Source organism: Argentina silus, assembly GCF_951799395.1.
Source record: "Argentina silus genome assembly, chromosome: 16".
NCBI lineage: Eukaryota > Metazoa > Chordata > Actinopteri > Argentiniformes > Argentinidae > Argentina > Argentina silus.
Window position 1 is genome coordinate 1,077,114 of NC_139670.1, and position 27,500 is coordinate 1,104,613.

Below are 27,500 nucleotides of genomic sequence, written 5' to 3' on the forward strand. Positions count from 1 at the left end.
ATAGGAACGTATCCATAGAGATAGGCCAGTATCCATGGGCATAGGAACGTGTCCATGGAGATAGGACCGTATCCATGGCGATAGGCCAGGATCCGTCTCTCCACCTCTGGTCCAGCGGAATTTCAGAATCCTAAAACTGTGACAAGGGTCATGTGGTCTCTCAGAGTTGCCAGGGCTACCATGACCTCACCACCCAAACCTCCAGGCACAAGACACACGCCCCACCACACCATCACGGTCGTATAATCAGCAGTAAATACCAGCCTGAGTTCTGGCTCAGACCACTCCTGTCCCCCACTCACCAGCTGGTGACCAGGACAGAACTGGATCCATCTGGGTCTTTAATGACCCTGGAGTCAGAGAACCGAGGGGGGCCGGAACTGGAGAGAGATCTCCAGACCTTTTTAACCTTGTTTAGAGTCTTTTAGTCTTGGATTTTCATCCTCTCTATTTTATGTTTAGCTCATCCCTTGTATCACATGTTTTAGTGGACCATGCATGGTCAGTCCTCTCATGTCTTAGTGGACCATGCATGGTCAGTCCTCACATGTTGTTACATGTTGTTACATACATACACGCCATTTAGCTGACGCTTTTATCCAAAGCGACTTACATTGCAGTGAGTGCATTCATGTTTCTGTATATACGGTCCCAGCGGGAATCGAAACCACAACCTAAGCCTTGTTAGTGCTCTGCTGAGCTACAGAGGACCACAGTTCCAACCTCCATGGCTGCTATATTTTTATCCTCTAGTGTTTTGTGTCATTGTCTTCTTAACTTAATTGTCTTTTCTACCTTTATTTATGTATTATTTTCTGTGAAGCTCATTGTGTCATTGTGTTGCCTCTGTGTATGAAACCTGCTATATAAATAAAGTTTGATTAGATTTGACTTGAAGTCTTCTCTCCTGTGTGACAGAAAAGGTCAGGTTTGAGGAAAGGACCGGCAGTGATGTGGATGTGTCATCATCTATTAATACACTCTAGAATAAACCAGCCGGGCACTGAAGACATACTCCTTTGATGTGATCAGAACATAGAACACAGGTCTTTCATGTGATCAGAACATAGAACACAGGTCTTTGATGTGATCAGAATATAGAACACGGGCCTTTGATGTGATCAGAATATAGAACACAGGCCTTTGATGTGATCAGAACATAGAACACGGGCCTTTGATGTGATCAGAACATAGAACACATGCCTTTGATGTGATCAGAACATAGAACACGGGCCTTTGATGTGATCAGAATATAGAACACTGGCCTTTGATGTGATCAGAATATAGAACACAGGCCTTTGATGTGATCAGAACATAGAACACAGGCCTTTGATGTGATCAGAACATAGAACACAGGCCTTTGTGATATTTGATACCGATGGAGGATTGATTGACATTGTTCACATTGATGGTTTTGGAAAAATCTTGATGAATGTTCAAGACCAATGTCCTACTTTTCCTCCTGCCCCCTCTTCTACCCCCCCCCCCCCCCCCTCCCTCAGGTGTCTGAATGTGTACTACTGTAGTAAGGAGTGTCAGAAGGCAGACTGGCCTCAGCATAAGAAGATGTGTAAGAAGCTCCGCCTGGTGGCCATCGACAGGCTGGTGGAGTGGCTCATGTTCACAGGTGAGACATGGAGAAGACCCAGAAACATGACAGTAGGTGATGTCTTCTGTCTGGTGAGAGGTATATTGTTGTGTACTACATCTCCCATCATGCTCTGTGGAGGATCTCCGGTTGAGTAATCTTAGTAAAGATGTCATCAAACTGAGTCCACGGTCCCGTCATCCCAACAAGACCCCAGAAACAGAGACATCAAAATGTCTGTATCTTAAAACCATTCTCAACATCTAGTTTAATCTTTAAAGTGGTTTGTGGGATATCTAGGTTAGATATCGGTTAGGTTAGCTCTCCAACATCAAGGACCTAACATTTACAGTATTTCATATTCCATCCCCCCTCAGGTGACCTCCCGTTCCCCACAGAGACGTGGTCAGTCCCTCCGTCGGAGGTGAAGGGCTGGGAGGACTGGCTGGCCATGCAGGGAGACCTCACCCCCCGCCTGGACGCCATCTTAGCCTGCCCCAACATGGGGATCCTCTGGAAGAACACCAGCCGGCCACAACCGGATGCCACCGACCTCCGTGAGTCCGTCTGGAGGGTGGAGAGCGACTTCCTCTCCCGGGTGCTGACGGTTGGTATGGCGATGCAACAGTTTGGCCTGGACCCGTATGCCAAGCCTCTGACCATCCATGTGGCGGGAGCTTCACTGAGCGAGACCATGGGGGCACGGGTGACGGACTTTGACGAGCTGAACCACATGTTCCCGGGCCACCAGGGTCTGGAGGTGGTGATGGTGGGTCCAGAGGTGGTGGACGGGCCCATCATGAGGCCTCCTCTCAGGGCCTTCGGACCCAGACAGAGGGTCTACATCAGTGCCTACAAGGGCCTCTACCACCAGTTCTGGGAAGACGTGGTGGAGAAGGGGGAGGCAGCCAAGCCTGACCTGGTCGTAGGGTTCCACCCAGGTGAATATGCAGCGCTCTCCATAAGTACTTTAATTCAATGTTGTTGTTTTTTTTTAGATTGGGTTCACCATTTGAAAGTACAACATTTAAAAAAAATACTATTTTAGGGCTCCAAAAGTATTGGAAAAAATCATATAATGTCCAAATAAAGTACTCATGTTTAGTATTTGGTCGACAATCGTTTGCATGCAATAACTGCCTGAAGTCTGCGACCCTTTGACCCCACCAGACGCTGGGGATCTTCTTCTCTAACCCTAACCCTAACCCTAATCCTAATCCTAATCCTAATCCTAACCCTAATCCTAACCCTAACCCTAACCCTGACCCTGACCCTGACCCTGCCTGGCCTGAACTGCAGCCATCTTCAGTTGTTGTTTGTTGAGTTCTTTTTGCCTGAAATCTCATCAGGAAAGGAGATGGCGTCTGGTGGGTGGTTACTGTACTCATATTAGATGACGTCTGGTGGGTGGTTACTGTACTATTAGGAGATGGCTTATCTCTGTCACCTCATCTCTCAGAGGCCTAAATGCTCACTCAGTGTTAAATGTTTTATCTCCGTCCCATCTGAACAGTAACCTGACTGTGTGTTCTTATGTGTGTGTGTGTGTGTGTGTGTGTATTAATAGTATCATAACATTCATTATTCACACATAGATCCTCCCCTTAAATGGTGTGTCTTCCCTGGCCAGACAAGGTGGGGTAGGGTATAAGACAGTGTAGATGCCAAGTGGGATCCTTGGGAAGACCCTACCTCACCCTAACAACCCTAGCCCTAACCCTAACCCTTAGTTTAACCGTTTTACATCTCATGTGCCCCTGCAGGGTTCCATGCCACCCATGGCTTAGGGGAAGGCTGGCTGCCCTCCCTCCTCCTCCTCAGAGACTTCAACATCCCTTCATTCTTCACTGTGTTCAAGTGAGTCACAGCTGGACCCACCTCTATTTCCTCCTTTGGTTTGGTATTGTTTGAGACTGTTCCCAAGTAGGGTTCAGTCCTAAAATAAATCTGTCTTTCTGTGTGTTTGTCTGCCTGCCTGTCTGTCTGCCTGTCTGTCTCTCTGCTTGCCTGTCTCTCTGCCTGCCTGTCTGTCTCTCTGTGTGCCTGTCTGTCTGCCTGCCTGCCTGTCTCTCTGTCTGTCTGTCTGTCTGATCTACAGTGAGACAGAGTGGCAGTACTCCCTGCAGATCCTGTTGGAGTTGGAGGTGGACCTGAAGGGCAGTGGACCCAACCCCTTCGCCTCTCTGAAGCCAGAGCAGGTGCAGTCGTGTCCCAACAAGCCCCCTTCCTACTGCAGCTCCCACTACCTGGGCTTCCAGGGCCTGCTGGAGAGAGAGCAGCAGGAGGAACCCACTGAGGACAACTAGAACCAAATTCTGCTTTCATTTGATTATTAATTTGATTATTGATTACTTTATGTCCTTGTCATGTGTAGTATGTTATTCTGAACTATGATCTGAGCATATCCACACAAAACTGATAACATATAGATATTATATCTATATTATATATAGTTTGGGTCTGTTTTTTAGGTGGAAATGAGTGGAATAGGGCATGGTGTTTAAGAGACAGGACACTGAAGAAGTATAGCATATACGTTTGACTGGCTGGTTTCACAACCACCTCCTATACATCAGGAATAGTATTATGAAAGCCTGAGTGGCCTCTATAGCTTGGCACATTCCCACCCAATACAGGCAGGCAGGCAGGCAGACAGGCAGGCAGGCAGACAGGCAGGCAGACAGGCAGGCAGGCAGGCAGGCAGGACATCGGAAGTCGTACATCGCCATCTAGTGGACTAAAACTGTAACAACACGTATACTTGCGGCACACTTTTTTCGACTGTTCATAAATATCCCTGGAAAGACCGTCTTAGACCATGTTGGCCTCTGAAAGGCATACATAAGTATACATTATAGATAAACTGCTGTGTTTAGACTACATGTAATGCAAACACGTTTAGATGAACTGAACTTTTTTCCGAGCTTTCTCAGTCAGCTACCTAAAACCACACAACTCTGCACAATGTGTATAATGACATTGACACTTTCAGGTCCAACATCTATCTATAATATAGGCTGCCTTTCGGATATTATTATTACATTAAACTTCATAATAAATGACAATAGTTCTACGTCTGCTGTGACATGGTCTGAGTTTATTATCAACCCTTATAGCACTGATCTCCATAGCAAGTCTACAGACATACACGATCTCCACAACCACCTGTCCATCTGGAAGGAGCTGGAGTTGTCAGACACGTCCAGAAAGAGGATGGTACACAAATATGATACCAAAAAAGCTGCTCTAAATGGGTGCTTATGTTGTAAATGTCTGGCCACTTCATAGTCAGGCATACACGCTCCCCACACCGCGCACAGGTGGTATAAAGTGGCAGGCCCCCGACTACCGCCCCCCCCCCGGATTAGGACGACTTCGCGGAGAGTCGTTCAACTGTGACAGAATTCCGACATGACAGAACCGATGAGGTAAGCGGTTTAAACACGTTTTAATGAAACAGAACTTCCGCGGATCTCATGTCTATGTTCTCCGGTCCATTCTCCCGCTCTCGTGTTTTTATTTGCGTACCGGAGAGGACCGGACACGGTGCAGGTTCAGCTGCCATCAACGACGAAAGCGAGGAGAAAGAACGGACCGGAGGAAGAAGACGATGTGGCGTGACCTTTTGAAACGCCTCATAACTCAGCTGATTTGATTGTTCTCTTTATAGTGTAGCCGACTGCATGACCTCACTGGAATACCTCTCGTGTTCTCTAGGCCTATATGGTTTTGTAACATGATCGTTTTCGACCCCCAGCATAGCCTAAACCTTTAGTCTGTTTCACGTACGTTAGGCCTAGTGTTACAATAACAGTGTAAACTTGTATCTACTTTACTCTGCCATGCTGCTTACTCTGCCCCTCCCCTCTCTCCCATATATGGGACTACATGCGCCAGACTATTAATAGCCTCCGGGATTTGGAACGGCCTGGGAACGCCTTGGAAAGGCCAGTACCCCCAGGACAGAGTAGATCACACTGATATGGACCAATAGCCGTCAATATGAATAGAAATATCATGAATTGACTTCGACGTGTTGAATCTGATCCCTGTTCAATCGCTGTTCCTCTCACACTCAATGTTAGTGCTGATGTTCATCACAAACCATCTTGAGGTCTAGTCTTATCAATCCCTCTGACCCTTCTCTGTCTCACTCTCACTCTTCCCCCTTTCTTCTCTCTCTCCCTCTCCCCCCTCTCTCCACCTCCCACCGCCTTCTCCCTCCCTCCCTCCCTCCCTCCCTCCCTCCATGCCCTTCTCTCTCTAGGCCTGCTCCAGGGCCTAAGGCAAAGGCCATGGCCTTCAGCTCCCAGAAGGAGATGTTTGAGAAGATGGAGGAGTCGTTTAGGCTGTGTGCTAGCTGTGGGAAGAGACCTGAGCAGCTTCCTCAGGCCCAGACACTGAAACGCTGCTTCAGGTGAGTACCTGAGCGGCGCCACCTAGAGGAGAATGGTAGAAGTACATGCATGCCAGGGAAAGCTGGCGGAGGTAGAAATCGGAGGACGGGGCTCATTGTAATGCATGGAATGTTTGATACCATCCCACATTATGTTCTATGCATTACAATGAGCCCTGTCCTCCAATTTCTACCTCCACCAGCCTCCCCTGCTGCTCATCTGTTATTGTTTCTGCAGGATTAGGAGACATATGATGTTGTTGTTGTTGATGTTGATGTGTTGTAGAGTTGACCACAATGGTTCCCTGGTTCAAAGTGATGGCACTGACCTCACTCTCTATTTCCTTTCTCTCTTCTCCCTCTCTTTCTTACCCTCTCCTCCTCCCCCCCCCCCCCCCCCCCAGTTGTCTGAATGTGTACTACTGTAGTAAGGAGTGTCAGAAGGCAGACTGGCCTCAGCATAAGAAGATGTGTTCTCAGCTCCGCCTGGTGGCCATCGACAGGCTGGTGGAGTGGCTGCTGTTTAAAGGTGAGAGGGAGACACTGATTCAATTTGAAAAACTTTATTCATCCGAACCCGAAGGGCAATTACATTGGGCACATAGGGTTTAACTCACCAACTGAAAAATAATTCTGGAACACTCACCACCCAGAGTGCCAAGTGTTCTATGTGGTGTTTACCTAGCAACAACACTTTGATTGGCTACAAAATGAGGCATCATCATTTATGCATTTCTGGTGAATAAAGTCACCCTTGGTACTCTGGAATGTAGACAATTCGGGCGACTTTATTCACCTTCGGCACTAAATGAGTTGAAGAAATAATACTAGGAAAACTAATTGTATTTCTCACCCCCCCCCCTCAGGTGACCTCCCGTTCCCCACAGAGAAGTGGTCAGTCCCTCCGTCAGAGGTGAAGGGCTGGGAGGACTGGCTGGCGATGCAGGGAGACCTCACCCCCCGCCTTGACGCCATCTTAGCCTGCCCCAACATGGCGGAGCTGTGGGCCAACGCGGGGCGCCCCCGGCCGGAGGACCAGGAGCTCCGTGAGTCCCTGTGGAGGGTGGCCAGCGACTTCTTCTCCCGGCCCCTGACCATCGGCCTGGGGATGCGACTCTTCGGCCTGCTCCCCTACTCCAGACCTCTGACCGTCCACCTGGTGGGGGCTGGAGCCAGCGAGACCACAGGGGCGCGGGTGACGGACTTTGACGAGCTGAACCACATGTTCCCGGGCCACCAGGGTCTGGAGGTGGTGATGGTGGGTCCAGAGGTGGTGGACGGGCCCATCATGAGGCCTCCTCTCAGGGCCTTCGGACCCAGACAGAGGGTCTACATCAGCGCCTACAAGGGCCTCTACCACCAGTTCTGGGAAGACGTGGTGGAGAAGGGGGAGGCAGCCAAGCCTGACCTGGTCGTAGGGTTCCACCCAGGTAACCCTCTCCGTCAGGGTTAAACGTCCAGGGTTTACATACTGTACACTGTTGGAAAAAGATACAATTTGAATGAAAAAAGGTGCGACCTAGAGTGGTTGATGCCTGGCATGAGAACTAATAGCTTAGTTAGCTTAGCGTCAGCTGTTCTTGTTTGAGCTAAGCTCCCTCTGATGCCCCCCCCCCTCTCTGATGCCCCCCCCCCCCCGATGCCCCCCCCACCTCTCTTATGCCCCCCCCCTCTCTGATGCCCCCCCTTCTCTGATGCCCCCCCCCCGTCCTGTAGGCTTTGACGCCAGCCAAGGTCTGGATCAGGGTTGGCTGCCCACACTGCTGCTGCTCAGAGACTACGAGATTCCCTCCTTCTTCACCACCCTAGAGTAAGTGTGTGTGTGTGTGTGTGTGTGTGTGTGTGTGTGTGTGTGTGTGTGTGTGTCACACTATTCAAGAATGATTCAGTGTGTAACTGTTGTTCCCTCCCCCCCCCCCACACACAGTGCTACAGAGATGACCTACTCCCTGCAGATCCTGTTGGAGTTGGAGGTGGACCTGAAGGGCAGTGGACCCAACCCCTTCGCCTCTCTGAAGCCAGAGCAGGTGGAGGTGCGTCCCAACAAGCCGCCGGTGTTCTGCAGCTCCCACTACTTCTGCTTCCAGGGCCTGCTGGAGACGGCCCAGTTTGAGGAGGAGCCAGAGGAGGACTGACGTGTTACAGGGCAGGAATGGAACAGTAAGGCCCTGTCCAGAAACAACCCCTAGACACTACCCCCTAACCCCTAGACACTAGACACTAGTCCCTATCCCCTAGTCCCTAGCACTACCCCCTAACCCCTAGACCCTAGACACTAGTCCCTAACCCCTAGACACTAGTCCCTAACCCCTAGACACTAGACCCTAGACCCTAGACACTAGTCCTTAGACACTAGACACTAGACCCTAGACACTAGTCCCTAACCCCTAGTCCCTAGCACTACCCCCTAACCCCTACACCCTAGACACTAGACCCTAGTCCCTAGACACTAGACCCTATCCCCTAGATACTAGACCCTACTCCTTAGACCCTAGACCCTATCCTAGACACTATACCCTAGCCCCTACCCCTTCAACCCTAGACCTTATCCCCTACCACCTAGGCCCTACACCCAACTCCCTACACCCCCGCAGTCCCTACACCCCCGCAGTCCCTACACCCCCCCAGTCCCTACACCCCCCCAGTCCCTACATACCTAGAAGATGTTACTACTCTCTCTGGTCTCCTCTCTCTGGTCTGGTCTCTCTGGTCTACTCTCTCTGGTCTGGTCTCTCTGGTCTGGTCTCTCTGACTGATCATTTGCATCTGCTATCTCATCTCTCTTCCATGGCCGGTAGAATTTAACTGCCTGTCGTACTTTATCTCTCAATTTGAATGTATTCCCACGCAGCCATTGTCTTCACCACAGTAAAGATGACTGGGTATGTTACTGTCCACTCATCTGACTGTTTATGCAAGCCAAACCTTTCTGAGCTGGTCTAGTCTAAACTAAATGACAGTTGATGTACACAATGAGTCTGTCTGTGAAATGTTGAACACTGCAACACTCACTGTGGTTAACTCCTTCAGTGCCGAGGGTGAATAAAGTCGCCCAAATGGTCAACATTCCAGAGTACCCAGGGTGACTTTATTCACCAGAAATGCATAAATGATGTTAAATGACACCACATAGAACACTTGCTCATGTCCACATTTTATGACAGTCAATCAGATCTGCTTTTCCCATGACATTTCTCTTATAGGACTAGAACTGCGTGTACATCTGTGAAGGAGTGTCATAGCATGTTTTATGTTTTTTGAAATAAAATATGTCCAACTATATTTTGCTTGTTTCTTTCACATCCTCATGAGAGAGCAGTTATCTCAGTCATATACCAGTTTCCAGATTACTTATACGTTTGGTCACAAGTTCACACTGAATTTGTTCTATACACTAATTTCACAAATCAGATTTAACTATTCACACCAGGGGAGGCTGGTGGAGGTAGAAATCGGAGGACGGGCTCATTGTAATGCATGGAATGGTGCTTGATACCATTCCTCATTCTGTTCTACGCATCACAATGAGCCCGTCCTCCCCTGGTTATAGCATATATCTCTATGACTTGAACCGAGCCATGATTGACAGAACCAGGTCCACGGAGTACAGGACGAGGTTGACCACGGACCCCGCCATCACCACGTCCAGGTCGTCATGGCGACAGTGCTGACAGTCAGGGGGGTTGTGGGTCTTGTAGTGTTTGTAGCCGAACACGGGCCAGACGATCACCGCCGACACGTACAGCAACACCGCTACCACGTTAAACGCCGTTTCCATGACTCCCAGGCCGAAGGACAGCAGGCACTGCAGGACCTTCAGGAGGTTGAGCAAGATGATCGCCACGGTGACCAGGAAGCAGACCGCATAGACCACAATGCACCACACCATGCCCGGCGGGAGGAAATGCGACTCCACGCCCAGGAAGTAGTTGGTGGCGCCGGCCAGGGTGATGCAGGCGACCACGGCCTCGCTGAAGCGGAGAACCCCGCCCAGGTGCGACAGGTAACCCAGGGGACACTTGATCTTCGCCATCACCGCGTCGACCAGAAACACCAACGTGGCGGCCAGCGAGAAGATCACGCACAGGACGCTGCCGACGCACGTCAGGCAGCCGAAGATCACAGCATAGATCAGCGTGGCGAGGGTCAGCATGAGGGCACAGAGCATGCTCAGTCCGCAGGTGAAGTCGTCCCAGTTGGGCAGGAAGATGGTGATGGCGATCTTCCAGAGGACCTTGGAGTCGATAACGGTGAGGGCGATGGGAACGACCAGGCAGAACAGCCAGACAAACTCACACCAGACGCCATACGGGTTGGTCATCTTCCCCCGGAAGAGAGGGATGACCAGGGCCAGGGCGCTGAGGATGATCTCCAGCAGGCGCAGGACGCCCAGCCGGGACTTGAACGGGCCGCACATCCCCTCAACTCCTCCTCAGTACTCAACCAGGGACCAAGAAGACTAGATACCTTCAAATCCAATCGCTGTAATTCCAAATTTAGGAATGCAATCAATATAAGATAGATTAAGCTAATTCAGTTAATCAAAGTTCTTTTGTTTGTTTTAATTCACCAGACTCTTGATTGACAGCTGACGTTGCTTTGACGCTTGTGTGTGCAGTGTTATCCCTGGTCCATAGCTGCTGAATGGTGTCTCATCCTCAGATGGAGAAGTCAACCTTTACAGTAGTCCCGCCTGGAGAGGGCAGGCCATCAGTCAATGATCAACCTGCTGGTACCAGCGCTACTTGTACAGGTATTCAAATCTAACTGATGGATGAGTGCTTTTATACAACCCAGGGAGAAGGTGGAGGGAGAGGGTTAACCATCCTGCCTATGATGGAGTGAAGAGACAGACATGAGGGCCTATAGAGGAAAGCTGTTGCAGCTGATATTATAGTCTACAAATGCCTATCAACAAACTATATCAGTGGAGGTAGACACTGGAGGATGGGCTTGTAACAGTTTAGGGAATGGTATCAATCACTTATTTGACACATTCCATTCCGTGCATTACACTGAACCCATCCTTCGATTTCTACCTCCACCAGCCTCCCTTGGTGTTCTACCTCCACCAGCCTCCCCTGGTGTTCTACCTCCCCCAGCCTCCCTTGGTGTTCTATCTCCCCCAGCCTCCCCTGGTATCAACAAACTATATATATAGGGGACTATCCAAATAAAGTAGTGGCCCACTTAGTATTTAAAGTGAAGTGAATATGAATGCTGAGAATAAAACATTTACTGTAAAAAAAAATGAAGGCAGAGTTTTATACATCATTTATTTTATTGTTTCACTATGAAAATGTTACAGATAACAATCAGGCTTTGGAACATGGATTAAACATACAACAAACTAAGCTATGCAAGCTATGGATTGTACGGTTGTGAGAGAGAGAGACTCACAGAGACAGAAACAGAGAGAGAGACAGAGAGAGAGAGATGGATGGAGAGAGACGGACAGAGAGAGAGAGAGAGAGAAAAAGAGAGAAACAGAGAGAGGGAGAGAGAGATGGACAGAGAGAGACAGAGAGAGACAGACACACAGAGAGACATAAAAAAGAGCTATGTGCGTTTGAAGCCATACATGCCCAGCAGGGTGAAAACCAGGTCTAATATGAAGAGGATCAAATTAACGTACGTCATGAAGGCCACCATGAACTGGATGGCCCAGATACAGCTGCCTGGCGGACAGTCACTGGGCTTGGGGTTGTACCTGAAACTGTAGAGGGGCCAGATAACAGCTGCACTGGCATAGAGAACCACAGAGATGACCAGGAAGATGAAGACGAACCGGTCGATACTGAATGGCAGACAGTTCTTGATCTTCTTCAGGATGTTGACGGCGATGATGACAGGGATGATGGGGAACGGGACCACGTAACACACGATGCACCAGATCAGCGCCGGCTGCCCGTTGTACCCCGTGAGGGAGATGAAGATCACGCAGGTGACGAAGGCCTCCAGAACTTTCCAGAACCCGGGGAGAGCCGCCAGGTAGCTGCCGGTCTTCCGGTCCAGGAACTTGTCCTTGACCACCTCCACAGCGTAGGCCACGCCGCAGAGGAAGGCGAAAGCGCTGACCACCCAGGAGTAGATGCAGGTCCAGCACAGGTAGAAGTTTGCGTACATGAGGAAGACGGAGCAGGTCATGAGGGCGGAGGACATGGCCATGCCCGTGGTGAAGTCGTCCCAGTCCAGGCAGAGCTTGAGGAGGAGGTGGAGGGCGAACATCTCGATGACGGTGATGATGAGGGTCATGACGGAGCAGAAGGCCCAGGTGAACATGGCGTAGTTCCAGTAGGTATGGAGGGTCTCCCCCTGGACCCCAGCCAGGACGAAGGTGACCAGGCCCACCACGATCTGGATCAGATGGAGGACCCCCCGGCCGGAGAACAGAGAGGAGGGGGTGAAGATGGCCTGGGAGAGGGTTTCTTTGATTTTATCCATCCTCCTCTCCGAGTGTGAGTTGATGTCTTCTCTCTGTTTCTCTCTTTTTCTCTCTGTCTCTCTCTCTTTTTCTCTCTGTCTCTCTCTGTCTCTCCCAGTTTTCTTCTTTTGTTTCTTCCCTGTTTTCTCTCTGTTTCTCTCTCTTTTCTCCTCTGTTGTGTTTTCCACACGGCTGCTGTTACAGAGGAGTGAGTGAAGCCGACCCACCTCACCTGACCTGTCTTATCTGGTTCAATGTGCTTTGCATGGCTCCCATGAGAAGGTCTGTATCTACACTGAAGTGAACTGTGTGTTTCAAGTTTCTGAAAAAAGAGACTTGAAAAAAAGCATTTTGTATAAGCTTGGATATGACAGCATCTGTAACAGTACATAAAAAAAGCATACAACAACAAACGTTGAAAACATGGGTGTGTTTGTAATAAAATTATTTTTCAAAAACATCAGCATTAGGCCTTAATTAGTTTTGAGCTGCTACCTCGAACACCTCTCTTTTAAACATTTCATGCATAACTGTTTCTTTTATTCTTGAACAGTATGTGAGGCTTCTGTGAAATAGACTCTTGAATAACCAATAATAAAGATGTTATAAAGCACTCCAGTGAAAACAACACACCATGATGCTTATGGCAGAGAAAACGCTCCCTAGGGGTCTCCTGGTTGACCAGAGTGACTCTGAACTAAACCACACAGAGAGAAGATCAGGTCCACAAAGTAAAGAACCAGGTTGACACATGTCAGAGTGGCCACCACCACCAGGTTCTCCCAGGGGCAGTCATGACCGAGTGGGGGGCTGGGGCCAGGGCTGGGGCTGGGGCCGGGGCTGGGGCCGGGGTCGTCCTGGAAGCTGAACACAGGCCACAGCGTAGCAGCGGAGGTGTACAGGAGCACGGCCAGGGCGTGGAACCCTGCCAGGAAGACCTCCACAGGCTTCAGCAGGGGCCTGACGGCGGGACAGAGGCTCAGGACCAAGATGGCCACCGTCAGAGGGAAACACACCGAGTACACGATCACACACCACTCCATCCCGGGGTTGCCCTGGTAACCCGTCAGGAACACAAATATGAGGCACGCCACGAACGCCTCGGTGACCTTCAGGAACCCCGGCAACGTGGACATGTAGCCTCCGCGCCTCCCTCCTCCTCCTCCTTCTCCAGCCTGTTTGGCTGTTATCCCTTCCAGGGCAAAGGTCAAGGTGCACTGGGTGGAGAGGGTGGCGGCCACCAGGGGGACGGGGCAGCTCCAGCACGCGTAGTAGGCGGGGTAGATGACGGAGGCCGAGAGGACCAGGAGGACGTCCAGCAGGACCAGGCCCACCGTGAGGTCATCCCAGTCCAGGAGAGCCCTGAGCGGGCGCTCCAAGGAGCAGAGCTCCATGCTGGTGGTCACCAGGGTGCTCAGGAGGCAGAAGGCCCAGGAGAAGAGGCACCACGACCAGCAGGAGTTGGAGGAGGGACCCCCGCCCCCGCCCCCGCCATGGCCCACCATGGCTATGAGCACCACACAGAGGAGGATCTCCAGGAGACGCAGGATCCCCCGCTGCTGCCCAAACATCTCCCACCTGGCCCCCATGACGCTGCTGCTGCCCCCCTCCTCCACGGAGCGATCTGATTGGCTCCTTCTGTTGCCCCCCTCCTCCGCGGAGCGATCTGGTTGGCTCCCACTGTTGCCCCCCTCCTCCACAGAGCGCTCTGGTTGGCTGCTGTCTATAGCAGGGCGGTCTCTCAGGTCCTGTTGGAGGGTCTGGATGGCAGGCCGGTCTGTGAGAGACTGGGTCAGCTGGACAGAGCTGGGAGAGGGACTATGACGACGGCCTGAGGGCCGAAACATTGGTCACTCCTGGATCCCTGAGTGAAATAAACCTTTTTTCTGAGTGCGGAGCAGCAACACAGATCTGTGGCCACGGTGTTCTGCTGTAGTGATGTGTCCTCCACACTGTCAGAGGAGACTCTGGGCTTCAGCTGGGACGAGGACTGACTGACTGACTGACTGACTGACTGACTCCCGTTGCGGTCTCATTAGAGATTAGGGGTTATCTAAACCTGTCAGACCAGAATGAATGCTACCTTACCCTCGTTCGCTAGCTAGCATTGTTTCCTTGACGATGGATATTCTATATTTGTATATTTCTGATGAACAACAGTAGCTATATCAAACAAATATATATTGATAATGTATTTGAGTTTTAATGTAAAATGATGAATATATGATCTGCTAAGTATTATGAATTATCCGGTTGTTGTATTGCATTAACCCCAATTTACTAATAACATAGCATATATTATGGCAAGTAAACTGCAGACCAATTTTTCACATAAAATGTACAAAAAGGAATTTCTACATAAGACTACATCCAGTAACATAGACAGACTTGAAACTTGAGGTCAAATGTATGTGAATAACACCTGTAAGTCAGGGGAGGCTGGTGGAGGTAGAAATTGGAGGAGGGGCTCATTGTAATGCATGGGATGGAACCAGGAATGGCATTAAACATTTGTGTCTGATACCATTCCTCTTTCCCTTTCATGCATTACAATGAGCCCGTCCTCTCATTTCTACCTCCACCAGCCTCCCCTGATGTATGTAGATATACTGAAGAATCGGACAATTATACATGGATAAAACGAACAGAACAAACACGTCCCGTCATGCAATACTGCACTCAGTGGCACTCAGGTGCAGTATTGTATTTGCCACCAGGCCACAGCATTTCATTCGGAAGCCGATGGATCTCTTGATGCATTAGGGTTTCTGCACGGATATATTTACCTGTGACACACAGAGTTTTCTTCTATGTAGATAATTGGTTCATATACATAACCAATAAGCAAATAATTTAATTAACCTCATACTTTAACCATACATACTTTTAAAATAACATTGCTAATCATCTACTATAACTGTATAGATGTTTTCCACGCGGAGACGTCAGCTAGGACCAATCGGCTGTGGTAAGAGTTTCCAGGGGAAGATAAATATTGAGCGCAAACAGGAACTTGCTGTCACTTTTCTATCTGACAACCAAAAACACAGAACATCTGATTCTCTCTTTAACAGCGATCGTTTCAAACCAGCTCTGGAGGAGGCCGTTGCGTTGCTAGAACTGTACCTGGTGGTGATGATCATCTCGTTCTCGTGGGCTGTCTATTTTCTGTTCGTTTCAAAAGCGGTTGTGGGGAAGAACTGAGAGAGGAGGGGGGTGGAAGGAGAGAGTTTCAGAGCCTTATCCTGCTGCATTCCACACCGAGGAGGGACATGGTGAGTTCTCCTAATCATAGAACATAACAACACAACACAAAGCAACACTATTACGCCAGTGAGAGAACAGAGTAACTACTCCTCCCTGGTCAACCTTTCCATTTGACCTCCTCAGATGGTCTGCTGTGTTCTGGATTCTTGACCCCACTCTGGCGAGGTAACTGGTGAATTGAAGCTAGTAGGATAGTATCCCGGACAGCAGAATGGATTTCTCCAAGTTTCTGGATGATGACTTCGACGTGAAGGACTGGGTGAACGGGGCGTTCACACTGGTGCAGAAGGACGCGCCGGGGAAGGCGGACGCGCACGCCGCGACTCTGGTCATGAAGCTGCAGCTGTTCATCCAGGAAGTCAACAACGCCATAGAGGGTACATCAACGTGTGTGTGTGTGTGTGTGTGTGTGTGTGTGTGTGTGTGTGTGTGTGTGTGTGTGTGTGTGTGTGTGTGTGTGTGTGTGAGAGAGAGAGAGAGAGACTGCTTTTAATCTTTAACTATTTGAATTGTTGTTTTTACTGACAGCTTTTGTCTTACTTTTCATGTATCTATCTATTCTTGTTCTCTCCTTGGAATGTCATCTCTTTGAGTACTGAGAAAAGCGCTATCCAAAATGAATGCGTCATTATTATTATTATTGTTATATCTCTATCTTGTATATCTATGTTTTGTATATCTATGTCCAGAGAGCAGTCACCAGGCCCTGCAGAACATGCCCAGGGTGTTGAGGGATGTGGAGGCGCTGAAACAGGAGGCCTCCTTCCTCAAGGAGCAGATGGTTCTGGTCAAGGAGGACATCCGCAAGTTTGAACAGGACACCGTACAGTCCATGCAGGTATGACCCTTACAGACCACCGTACAGTCCATGCAGGTATGACCCTTGCAGACCACCGTACAGTCCATGCAGGTATGACCCTTACAGACCACCGTACAGTCCATGCAGGTATGACTCTTACAGACCACCGTACAGTCCATGCAGGTATGACCCTTACAGACCACCGTACAGTCCATGCAGGTATGACCCTTACAGACCACCGTACAGTCCATGCAGGTATGACCCTTACAGACCACCGTACAGTCCATGCAGGTATGACTCTTACAGACCACCGTACAGTCCATGCAGGTATGACCCTTACAGACCACCGTACAGTCCATGCAGGTATGACCCTTACAGACCACCGTACAGTCCATGCAGGTATGACCCTTACAGACCACCGTACAGTCCATGCAGGTCGTCTAGTCAACATGCTCCTAACTCCTGTGTGTGTGTGTGTGTGTGTGTGTGTGTGTGTGTGTGTGTGTGTGTGTGTGTGTGTGTGTGTGTGTGTGTGTGTGTGTTGTGTGTGCGTGTGGGGCAGGTGTTGGTGGAGATAGACCAGGTGAAGTCTCGTATGCACCTGGCGTCCGACGCGCTGCAGGAGGCAGATAAGTGGAGCACGCTCAGTGCGGACATCGAGGAGACCTTCAAAACACAGGTGGGTGGAGTCACAACGCGGGTAGGTGGAGTCACAATGCGGGTGGATGGAGTCACAACGTGGGTGGGTGGAGTCACAATGAGGGTGGGTGGAGTCACAATGCGGGTGGGTGGGGTCACAATGTGGGTGGATGGAGTCACAATACAGTTGGGTGGAGTCACACACAAAAAAATAAACTAATGTCAAGTTAGAAACCCTCCCCTGACCCCCCCCCCTCTCTCACCCATCTCCCCCCAGGACCTGGCTGTGATCTCGTCCAAGCTGACCAGTATGCAGACCAGCCTGGCCATGCTGGTGGACACCCCAGACTACTCTGAGAAATGTGTCCACCTGGAGGCTCTGAAGAACAGGCTGGAGGCCCTGGCCAGCCCCCAGATCGTGTCTACCTTCAACTCCATGTCTATAGGTAAGATGCTGGCCAGCCCCCAGGTAGTCTCTCTATCTAAGGGCCGGCTAGGCCAGAGAGTCTCTAATCTTTTAGAAAAAAGGGTTCTTCATTTATCCCCATAGGGGAACTCTTTGAAGAACCCTTCTTAAACTACATTTGTAGTTCTTCCTGTCCTCATGGTCTTGTTGTGGTCGTCCCTGCAGACCAAGCCAAGCTGTTTGTGAAGGTGTTCACAGAGGTTGACCGCATGCCCCAGCTCCTGGCCTACTACTACAAGTGTCATAAGGTACGGTGGAGACCTGGGGTTATTATGGGATGGATGGCAGCTGTGGCTGTAGTTCAGTCATTCAGACAGTTACAGCAGGTTGACCCATGTCTCTACTGAGCTGCTCCTCCTTTAGGCTCGCTGTTAATGTCACTGGCATTTATTTTCATTTTTTTGTGAGGAAATACTTGTCACAAAATCTCTCGGTGTTAACTTTGTATGTGTGGTGTGTGTGTGTGTGTGTGTGTGTGTTCAGGGTCAGTTGGTGAGCGTGTGGCAGGACCTCTCTCAGAGTGAGTTGAGTCTGAACCAGCAGCTGGCTGAGTTCTACGACACTCTGCTCTCTACCTGGCACTCTCAGCTGCAGTGGAGCAGTCAGGTACGGTAGACACACACACACTGTCTCAGACCACAACACACACACACACACACACACACCCACCCACACTATACTTTGTGTGTGTGTGTGGTTGGGTGCAGGTGTTCAGGAACCCGTACGAGGTGGTGACGGTGCTGCTGATCCAGACCCTGGGGGCCATGGTGCCGTCTGTCCCTGTGTGTCTGAGCTCCTCCCTGGAGAGGACGCCTCAGGAGCAGCGCCTCCTCGCCCTGCTGGACCTCCACACCACCGCTGCCTCCTTCACCAGCAGCCTGGAGGCCGCCATGCTCCCTCACCTCGGTCTGGACACGGTCTAGTGTCTGTGTGTGTGTGTCTGTTGTGGTCTGTGTCTGTCTGTGTCTGTCTGTGTGTGTGTGTGTGTCTCCACTTTCTTTTGATGTCTGTTGGCATATGTGAAAAAACAAATGAAAAAAGGTGTGTGTTACTGCATGGTGGTGATTGTGTGTTAGACTAACAGACTAACTGGGTGTGTCTGTGGTCCTGCAGGGGAGTGTAAGCTGCTGAAGGTCCAGGAGCTGGTGTCTGCCGTGTACGACCCCTACCAGGCCTACCAGCTGCAGTACGGGGACCTGGAGGAGAACCACCTCCTCATCCAGATCAGCGCTGTTCCTCTGGTGAGACACACACACAGTCTCAGACACACACAGAGTCTCAGACACACACACACACACACACACAAACACAAAACACACACACACACACACACACACAGACCACAACACACACACACACACACACACACACAAACACACACACACACACACACAGGCTTTGTTTGTCTGTTTCTGACAGTCTCTCTATGCTCCATTGCCCCCCCCCCAGGAGCGAGGGGAGGTTCTGGACTGTGTGGAGGAGCTGAGCCACTCCGTAGGGAAGCTGTTCGGTCTGGCCAGCGGCGCCGTGGACCGCTGGGTCAAACTGACCGATGGCCTGGCTGTGGCCGGACTCCTCAAGGCTCTCAAAGCCCTCTTCACCAAGTAACTACACACACACACACACACACACACACACACACAAAGCCCTCTTCACCATTTCTTGACAATGATGGTAGTGTTGGCCCATGTGAACTCTTGTTGTTGTAGTTGAGTGTGTGTGTGTGTGTGTGTGTGTGTGTGTGTGTGTGTGTGTGTGTGTGTGTGTGTGTGTGTGTGTGTGTGTGTGTGTGTGTGTGTCTTCAGGTACGTGTCGGACTTCTCCACCACGCTCCAGTCAATCAGGAAGAAGTGTCGACTGGAGGACACGCCCACTGCCGCCGTCTACCAAGAGGATTGGACGGCCTTCCAGAACTCTGTCAGGTGGGCGTGGTCACTGCACCTCCAACTCCGCCCACACCTGAATGTAAACCTATCACAGCGTCTAGCTCAGAAATGTACATGGAAAGCATCCAATAGGCCATCGGTGTTTGGTTCCTGGGGGCGGGGCTAACAGACTCACAAATAATCCTCATCTTTTCTGAAAAACATTCTCTCAATGAGCGACTAACCTGGATTAAACAAAGGTTAAATATGAACATGCGTTGTTAATCTGTGTGTGTGTGTGTGTGTGTGTGTGTGTGTGTGTGTGTGTGTGTGTGTGTGTGTGTGTGTGTGTGTGTCGTGGTGAACTGCAGGATCATCTCTACGTGTGGAGAGCTGCTCAGACAGTGTGGAGCCTTTGAACAGCAGCTGTCCAACAAGTAAGAATCACTCCTTCATTCTGTCTCTCTCTCTCTCTCTCTCCACCTCTCTGATCCACACACGTTGATGAACATCTCCCAGCTCTGTATGTCCTCTCTAGGTATGGTATTGTATTTGAGATATGTTGTCCTACAGGATTCTGGCCACAGCAGGGAAGTACCTGTCAGTCGTACCGCCTTCACAGGCATCTACAAGCTGTATATGTTTAATATATGTTTAATATATGTTTAATATATGTTTTATGTATGTTTTATATAAGCATGTGTTGTCCTGCAGGATCCTGGCCACAGCAGGGAAGTACCTGTCAGAGTCCTACAGCCCCCGCAGCCTGGCAGGCATACAGGAAGTCAGCTCCACAGACAGGAAGTCGGCAGGCAGGAACCCCTGGCAGGAGTACAACTACCTCCAGAGAGGCAGCATGGTCCACTACACCAGCCTGCTGGAGCTGCTCTACTCCCTGAAGGTAAACCAGCCCCTACACCCTTACCCTGGACCCCATCCCAAACCAGCCCCTACACCCTTACCCTGGGCCCTGTCCCAAACCATCCCCTACACCCTTACCCTGGGCCCTGTCCCAAACCAGCCCCTACACCCTTACCCTGGGCTCTGTCCCAAACCAGCCCCTAGACCCTTACCCTGGGCCCTGTCCCAAACCAGCCCCTAGACCCTTACCCTGGGCCCTGTCCCAAACCAGCCCCTAGACCCTTACCCTGGGCCCTGTCCCAAACCAGCCCCTACACCCTTACCCTGGGCCCTGTCCCAAACCAGCCCCTAGACAAGGAACTCAGATCTGTGTGTTGTTATTGATGGATTGTTGTTGTTGTGGTTGTTGTCCAGGAGAAGGGGACCGGGAACTCCAGCCTCCTGTCTGAGCCCAGGGCAGCTCTGACCAGACTCAACCAGCAGGCCAACCAGCTGGCCTTCGACTCGGTCTTCCTGCAGATCAAACACCAGCTCTGCCTCGTCTCCAAGATGGAGGTGTGTGTGTGTGTGTGTGAGTGAGAGAGTGAGAGAGTGTGAGTGAGAGAGTCAGGTGTTTTTTAAGTATTGTATGTGTGTGTGGTGTTCTTGTCTCAGCTAGCTGGTTTAACCACTGTTCCATATTTGTTCTCCCCCCCGTCAGAGTCGTGAGGCGGGAGGTTTTGGGGAGAGCTATGCTGAGGACCTGCCTACCTTCAGCCTGTCCCCTCAGGAGTACATCACTAACGTAGGTCTGACCTGCTGCCTACCCAGCCTAACCCAGCCTCTAACCGGCTGATGTCTGCCCAGCCTCTAACTCAGCCTCTAACTGGCTGATGTCTGCCCAGCCTCTAACTCAGCCTCTAACTGGCTGATGTCTGCCCAGCCTCTAACCCAGCCTCTAACTGGCTGATGTCTGCCCAGCCTCTAACCCAGCCTCTAACCCAGCCTCTAACTGGCTGATGTCTGCCCAGCCTCTAACTGGCTGCTGTCTGCCTGTCCAATCAGAGTGATCAGAAACTCAGTTATTCCTGAATATTTTATATATAATATACAGAGGTGGCCTGTTAGACTCGGAGGATGTCCTAATCAGATTAGATGAGATCAGATGAGATAAATGAATGTTTAATAAGTGATGCAGTGGGAGGGCCGTCTGATTGTGATGTCAGTGTCCTGTCTCTGTGACACAGTGGAACATGACCATTAATGAACCGTGCAAGTCAGCTACTAAAGTCCCGTATCCAGCTGGATGTGTGTTTCACATGCCCAGTACAGCAGTCATTTAACTGTGTGTGTGTGTGTGTGTGTGTGTGTGTGTGTGTGTGTGTGTGTAGATAGGTCAGTACATCATGTCTCTGCCCCTCCACCTGGAGCCCTTCGTCACGCAGGAGGACCCAGCGCTGGAGTTGGCACTGCATGCTGGGAAACTGCCCTTCCCTCCTGAACAAGGTGACTGTCTCTCCCCCCCTCTCTTTCTCCCCCCCTCCCTCTCCCTCTCTCTCCCCCTCCCTCTCTCTCTCTCTCCCTCTCTGTCTCTCTCTCTCTCCCCCTCCCTCTCTCTCTCTCTCCCTCCCTCTCTCCCCCTCACTGCGTTATGTTGACGTTGTTGTTAGTTTGATGTTAGTTTGACGTTGTTCTCCCGCCCTCTCAGGTGACGACCTTCCGGAGCTGGACAACACGGCAGACTATTGGCTGGGCTCCATCGCCAGGGCAACCATGCAGACGTACTGTGACGCCATCTTGCTGATCCCCCAGCTCACGACACACTCCACCAAACAGCTGGCCACCGACATCGGTAACTACCGGCTGTCTTTACTCTCCACACAGTATTTACACCACAATTACACCACTCAGTGACAGTTAGATAGTGATCCTCCTCTCCCCCTCTCCTCCTCTCCTCCTCCAGACTATCTGAGTAATGTGATGGACGCCCTGGGTCACCTAGTTGTTAATGACCTGTCTCCCCCTCTCCCCCTCTCCCCCTCTCCCCTCCAGACTATCTGAGTAATGTGATGGACGCCCTGGGCCTCCAGCCCTCCAGAGCCCTGCAGCACATTGTCACCCTGCTGAGGGCCAAGCCTGAGGACTACAGACAGACCTCCAAGACACTGCCCCGCAGACTGGCCTCCACCATCGCTGCCCTGAGAGGCCTGGACTACTGAGGCAGGGGGGAAGACTTAGGAGGTAGCACCCTGAGAGAACCACAACTAGGAAATTGGTCCAAATTTAGAGAAAGCTTTGTCTAGTTTTGTATTGTTAATGCTTTGATCTCACTCTCTTGCCTTTTTAAGTTTAAGTGTGTGTGTGTGTGTGTGTGTGTGTGTGTGTGTGTGAGAGTCAGGTGTGTTTTTTTAAGTATTGTATGTGTGTGTGGTGTTCTTGTCTCAGCTATCTGGTTTAACCACTGTTCCATATTCCTCTATACACTCCCCCCCCCCCCCCCCCCCCTCTCTCTCTCTCTCTCTCATTCCTAGAATCTGGACACCTGTCAGAAATTGGAGGAGTCTCCATTTTGGAAGTGTTCCCAGGCAACAGCTACACATATTCAGCCAATCAAATCGCTAGCACCATGTACTGTTTAGGTTCTTCTATTGTCTTGTTATCTATTGTTTATTGTTTTCTATTGTTGATTGACATGGTGTGGGGGGGGGGGGTCAGGGTTCACTGGAAATGCTTTTGCCTGTTTGTGTTGTTCTGGAATCTGTCCACTAATTTAATAAATGTTGGTCTCTCTTGTCTTCAAGTCTTTATTTGATTGAGTTAAAGGGGCAATCTGGGATTTGTACGTCCATTTTTATTTTAAATGATTGATATACAGTATAGCCATTAATTCTTGAATGTTACTTATAAATGCCTCATGAGCTTAGTTGAATCTTAGCCCATCAGAACCCAAAATATTAGCTTGTTTTACTCCATTGTAAACAAACACTATAGCTTCAAACCATGGTTAAACCACAGTTTGGATTTCATGGATGTCACCTGACCCTACCCTTAACCATGAACCCTAACCACATTTTAACCAATGTTTTTCTGTTCGGTCGTGTCTTGTTAGTTTTGACCGAGTGTTAAAAGCTTTCTAAAGGGATATTCCACTGGAAACAAATTCCCTAAATTATCTCCGTCTTTGACAGTGTTTTTTTGTAACCATTGAGGTGGGCTGAATATCACTGAGATTGTTAGTGGAGCACAAACCTACAGCCGCTACAAGTATTTAGACACCAGAGAGGCAGCGATGGTGAATTCTTCTGCATCACATTTCTCTATCTGCTCTCCTCTCTCTCCTCTCCTCTCTCTCCTCTCCTCTCCTCTCCTCTCTCTCCTCTCCTCTCCTCTCTCCTCCGCTCCCAACATGGACCAGTGGTGGGTCGTGACGTCAGCCGTCACCGCCCTGCCTGCCTGCAGTATCGGTGAGTCCGGAGGATGGAGAGAGAGACGGGAGGAGGAGGAGGAGAAGAAGCGGCCTTGCGATGAGTCACAACCCGGAGGAAAACACACCGCTTCAAAGTCCGTGAAGGGAGCTATCGACACATGATCATCCTAAACAACAGATAGTTTTCTTGTTTCCCACCCTAAATGGAGGGGACAGCGGAGTGTCGGGCTTCCCCTGGCCGTCTCAGGGCGCTTCACAGTCGGATAGAGCTTCTGCAGCCGCCAGGCGCGTCCCCGGTAGGGGCGATTTAACCGGGACATTAACGGCCACGGGTCTGAACGTCAACAAAACATTTGCTGCGGGATATTACCGCGGGGATGGCCGGAAACGGAGTGTGAAGATGCGGGGGTGCACAGTAGGATCGTCAGGGTGGAGCTGCGGGTTGGTTAATAAAACATGACGAACACCGCTCGGTACACCGTGGTCACGGTTTACTGTCTGATTTATGGCTGTTGGTTCCTCTAACGTGACCCGCTCAAGCTTCAGAGAAAGAGCATCGTTTTTGGGATCCCGAAGGTGAACCTGCGTGGGAATGACACGGTTAGCGGTACCCACATTGACAGCTGTTCGGTGATAATCACCCGGTGAGGGGGAGCGGGGAACGGGAAGGCTGTGTTATCTTCATTTAAAGTGGCGTGATAACGTCTCTCCGTGGACGGTGTTTATGCAATCCGACGCAGTGTTTCAAGTGGGCTGATTTCAAGGGTCTTTGTTGTTCTACTGCGATAATAGCATAACGGTCCCCCAAAATGGTAGGCCAAATTAAGACGGGATCAACCGTTTTCTCCAAAACGATGATGTTTAGGCCTAATATCACTGTCTGTCAGGTGGAACAGTTAGTACCGTCGTGGTTGACGCTGCCGTTGGAAATAACAAACTGATTTATTGAATTATTGCCACCTTTTTGGAATATAAACATTAGCGGGGAGAAACCAGCAGTCATCATGTCGAAAGCCGCGACCAAAGAGAAGAAGTCGTTCAGTAAAAAGCTGTTCAGGAGAGGCTCGGTTCGGTCCGTGGGGAGTTTTATGAACCGAGTTCTCCGGACTCTGTCCACTCTGTCCCACTTCGGCAACGAGGAGCAAGCCACCGACGAGGAGAAGGACGAAACGGGGAGCTTCATCCCCGCCACGACGGGAGGCTCGGTCCCCTCCGACGACAGCGACTGCGGGGGGTTCCTTTTCGGGGACAAGGTCCCTGGGGTGGCCGGGCTCAAGAACCACGGCAACACCTGCTTTATGAACGCTATCCTCCAATGCCTGAGCAACACGGAGCTGTTCGCTGAGTACCTGGCGCTGGAGCAGTACCGAGGCGAGGAGAGCGGCAACGACAAGCCGAAGACCAACGGGGTGTTCCTGCAGAGGAAGGCGGCGACGCACCAAGACTCCGGGGAAGTCACGGAGCAACTTTCTGGCCTGGTCCGGGCGCTGTGGACGTTTGAGTACACCCCGCAGCACAGCCGGGAGTTCAAGGTATGTGACGGCACTAAAAATCGTTTGCATTGTTTTGTTTTGGTGGTCTATTGTTAGGATTGGAAATGGGATTAAGAACGAAATCCGACGGATTAAAAAACCCGGCGAAGGTTCACACATTAGGAAGTCAATCAGACAGTGAGCAGGCATGGAGACGTTGCAACGCACCTGTCGACTGCACTGTTAAATCAAGTCTCGTTTATTTATCATTACATTGAAGACAAGTCACCAACGCAACGAAACGCCCGAGGCGGAGCAGCTCGACATCATCAATCATCATCAACAGTAGAACAAGGATAACAGATATAAGCAGTAACAATAATAAGTAAACAGTAAACAATAATAAAACAATAAATATAATAATATGTGTTACAGTGTTGCATGCAACTACAATAATGTAGCCCATCGATGTTGCATGGGCTGTCTCCTGGTACCACCTGGTTGCAGAAACTCTCTATTTGAAGCCAGTGGGCGTGGGGCCTTCCTGGGCTTAGAGTAGCGGTATAGGCCAAAGCACTTCCAAACACAGTGAAATAAATGGTCCTTTCATTAAACATGTACTCAGTCCACACATCCTCCACCACCCTCAGGCCTAATAGACACAATACAATATCTGTTGTTGTTGTTGTTTATTTAGTTTGTTTTTAATATTTCCTCTCTGCTGGAGAGCTACAGAGTAGGCAGCTCCTCACCAGCACGCCTGGTCGGCTAATCACAGGCTTGATGATCAGGTGTGTGAGTACTGGGCAGGAACACACACCTGTCCACACACCATGGCTCTCCAGGACTAGAGTTGGCCACTGTGTGTGTGTGTGTGTGTGTGTGTGTGTGTGTGTGTGTGTGTGTGTGTGTGTGTGTGTGTATGTGATGGTCAGTTAGATGCAGGTGGCTGACAGGTGGCTGACCCTACCAATGTCCCTCCTCGCCTTGTCAGCTTCCTGACGTCACCTCACCGGCCGAGCGCCTGACCTCCCCTCTCCCGTCACACCGGCCGAGCGCCTGTCAAAGTCACCAAAGAGATTTATTCCTACACCTCCGTTCCTCTGCACCAGGGAGTTACTTTGAGTCTATTCCTGTCTCTTAATAACTCTGTGTCAGTCTCTCGCTGGTTCAAAGTAAATATTGGAGGGATATTGAGTTGAACAGCCTCGTCCAGTGTTCGTACAAGCGCTTCTTCCTGACACTTCAGTCTATTTCTGTCCTTGTTTCTCTCTCTTGGTTGCCAGCCAGAGAACAAACTGTCTTGTTCGATGTAGAGTATGACACTCTGGAGTGAGAGGCCTTGGACCACCCCCCCCCTGCTCCACCGCAGGGTCGGGAAGAGACAGGTTTGGGCCTCGTTATCGGAAAAGTTTGTTTGGAGCTGGAGGGTTGGATAAAGTAGCAGAGGGGGTTTGGAAACACGCTCTCGTGACGAGGTAGCCCTTCCCTGAGACATGTCGACTCAAGTGTCGCCCTCGGACCTTGAGGATGGTCTCTTGGTCTAGTGGTAGGCGCTCGGGTCAGGGTTCGAACCCCACCCGTCACACCTGTGTGAAGTACAGTCTGAGGGTTCGGGCCTCATTGTCCCAGTCTTGGTCATCAAGTGGGCTTCTGTAAACTGTTGCATTGTGGGTTAAGGAGTTTCACTGTCAGGGTCTGTCACTGAGAAGTAGGTACTAGATAGACTGTTGACATAGCAGCCATGTTGGATTTAGAGTGAGGCTGTGGCTGTGTTCCAGAATGCGTTCTTGCGCTCAATCTAGAGTGTATAACGGTGAGTACGGATATGCTGTAAACAGAGAGCAAGAACGCATTCTGGAACACAGCCGTGTCTCTCTGTCAGGGTCCTTCCTGAGCATTCTGGAACACAGCCGTGTCTCTCTGTCAGGGTCCACCTCTGAGCATTCTGGAACACAGCCGTGTCTCTCTGTCAGGGTCCACCTCTGAGCATTCTGGAACACAGCCGTGTCTCTCTGTCAGGGTCCACCTCTGAGCATTCTGGAACACAGCCGTGTCTCTCTGTCAGGGTCCACCTCTGAGCATTCTGGAACACAGCCGTGTCTCTCTGTCAGGGTCCACCTCTGAGCATTCTGGAACACAGCCGTGTCTCTCTGTCAGGGTCCTTCCTGAGCATTCTGGAACACAGCCGTGTCTCTCTGTCAGGGTCCACCTCTGAGCATTCTGGAACACAGCCGTGTCTCTCTGTCAGGGTCCACCTCTGAGCATTCTGGAACACAGCCGTGTCTCTCTGTCAGGGTCCACCTCTGAGCATTCT

General features: G+C 50.5%; 6 protein-coding genes across 6 annotated transcripts in view; 4 read left to right on the plus strand and 2 right to left on the minus strand.

Annotated features, from left to right (window-relative positions):
• LOC310817407 (putative protein MSS51 homolog, mitochondrial) overlaps positions 1–3,894 on the plus strand; it is a gene marked incomplete at both ends in the record, with an annotated part of 7,299 nt that extends 3,405 nt beyond the window's left edge. The window contains 4 exons of the mRNA XM_083687981.1: positions 1,503–1,627; positions 1,966–2,529; positions 3,352–3,445; positions 3,687–3,894. Of these exons, the coding sequence (XP_083544107.1) occupies positions 1,503–1,627; positions 1,966–2,529; positions 3,352–3,445; positions 3,687–3,894 (991 nt within the window). The remainder of the gene's footprint in view (positions 1–1,502; positions 1,628–1,965; positions 2,530–3,351; positions 3,446–3,686) is intronic.
• A 1,968-nt stretch (positions 3,895–5,862) lies between these two features.
• On the plus strand, positions 5,863–8,119 carry LOC310817409 (putative protein MSS51 homolog, mitochondrial; the record flags this gene model as incomplete). Its single annotated transcript, XM_083687983.1, has 5 exons — positions 5,863–6,005; positions 6,389–6,513; positions 6,851–7,414; positions 7,701–7,794; positions 7,912–8,119. Exons 1-5 carry the CDS (start codon positions 5,884–5,886, stop codon positions 8,117–8,119), a joined length of 1,113 nt encoding a protein of 370 aa, XP_083544109.1. The 5' UTR covers positions 5,863–5,883.
• Positions 8,120–9,543: 1,424 nt separating this feature from the next.
• On the minus strand, positions 9,544–10,401 carry LOC310817129 (myeloid-associated differentiation marker-like protein 2; the record flags this gene model as incomplete). The annotated part of the gene is made up of 1 exon (XM_083687566.1): positions 9,544–10,401. One exon carries the CDS (start codon positions 10,399–10,401, stop codon positions 9,544–9,546), a length of 858 nt encoding a protein of 285 aa, XP_083543692.1.
• A 1,142-nt stretch (positions 10,402–11,543) lies between these two features.
• Positions 11,544–12,428, minus strand: LOC310817130 (myeloid-associated differentiation marker-like protein 2; the record flags this gene model as incomplete). Its single annotated transcript, XM_083687567.1, has 1 exon — positions 11,544–12,428. One exon carries the CDS (start codon positions 12,426–12,428, stop codon positions 11,544–11,546), a length of 885 nt encoding a protein of 294 aa, XP_083543693.1.
• Positions 12,429–15,431: 3,003 nt separating this feature from the next.
• On the plus strand, positions 15,432–23,041 carry cog7 (component of oligomeric golgi complex 7). The gene is made up of 19 exons (XM_083686997.1): positions 15,432–15,683; positions 15,799–16,052; positions 16,365–16,513; positions 17,037–17,153; positions 17,391–17,559; positions 17,745–17,827; positions 18,063–18,185; positions 18,287–18,485; positions 18,693–18,820; positions 19,029–19,183; positions 19,385–19,501; positions 19,816–19,881; positions 20,159–20,345; positions 20,720–20,860; positions 21,006–21,089; positions 21,676–21,790; positions 21,993–22,136; positions 22,337–22,525; positions 22,816–23,041. The coding sequence occupies exons 2-18, from the start codon at positions 15,887–15,889 to the stop codon at positions 22,501–22,503; spliced, it is 2,310 nt and encodes a 769-aa protein (XP_083543123.1). The 5' UTR covers positions 15,432–15,683; positions 15,799–15,886; the 3' UTR covers positions 22,504–22,525; positions 22,816–23,041.
• A 1,674-nt stretch (positions 23,042–24,715) lies between these two features.
• Positions 24,716–27,500, plus strand: part of LOC310817131 (ubiquitin carboxyl-terminal hydrolase 31-like) — a gene marked incomplete at both ends in the record, with an annotated part of 15,357 nt that continues 12,572 nt past the window's right edge. The window contains one exon of the mRNA XM_083687568.1: positions 24,716–25,243. Coding sequence (XP_083543694.1) covers positions 24,716–25,243 — 528 coding nt within the window. The remainder of the gene's footprint in view (positions 25,244–27,500) is intronic.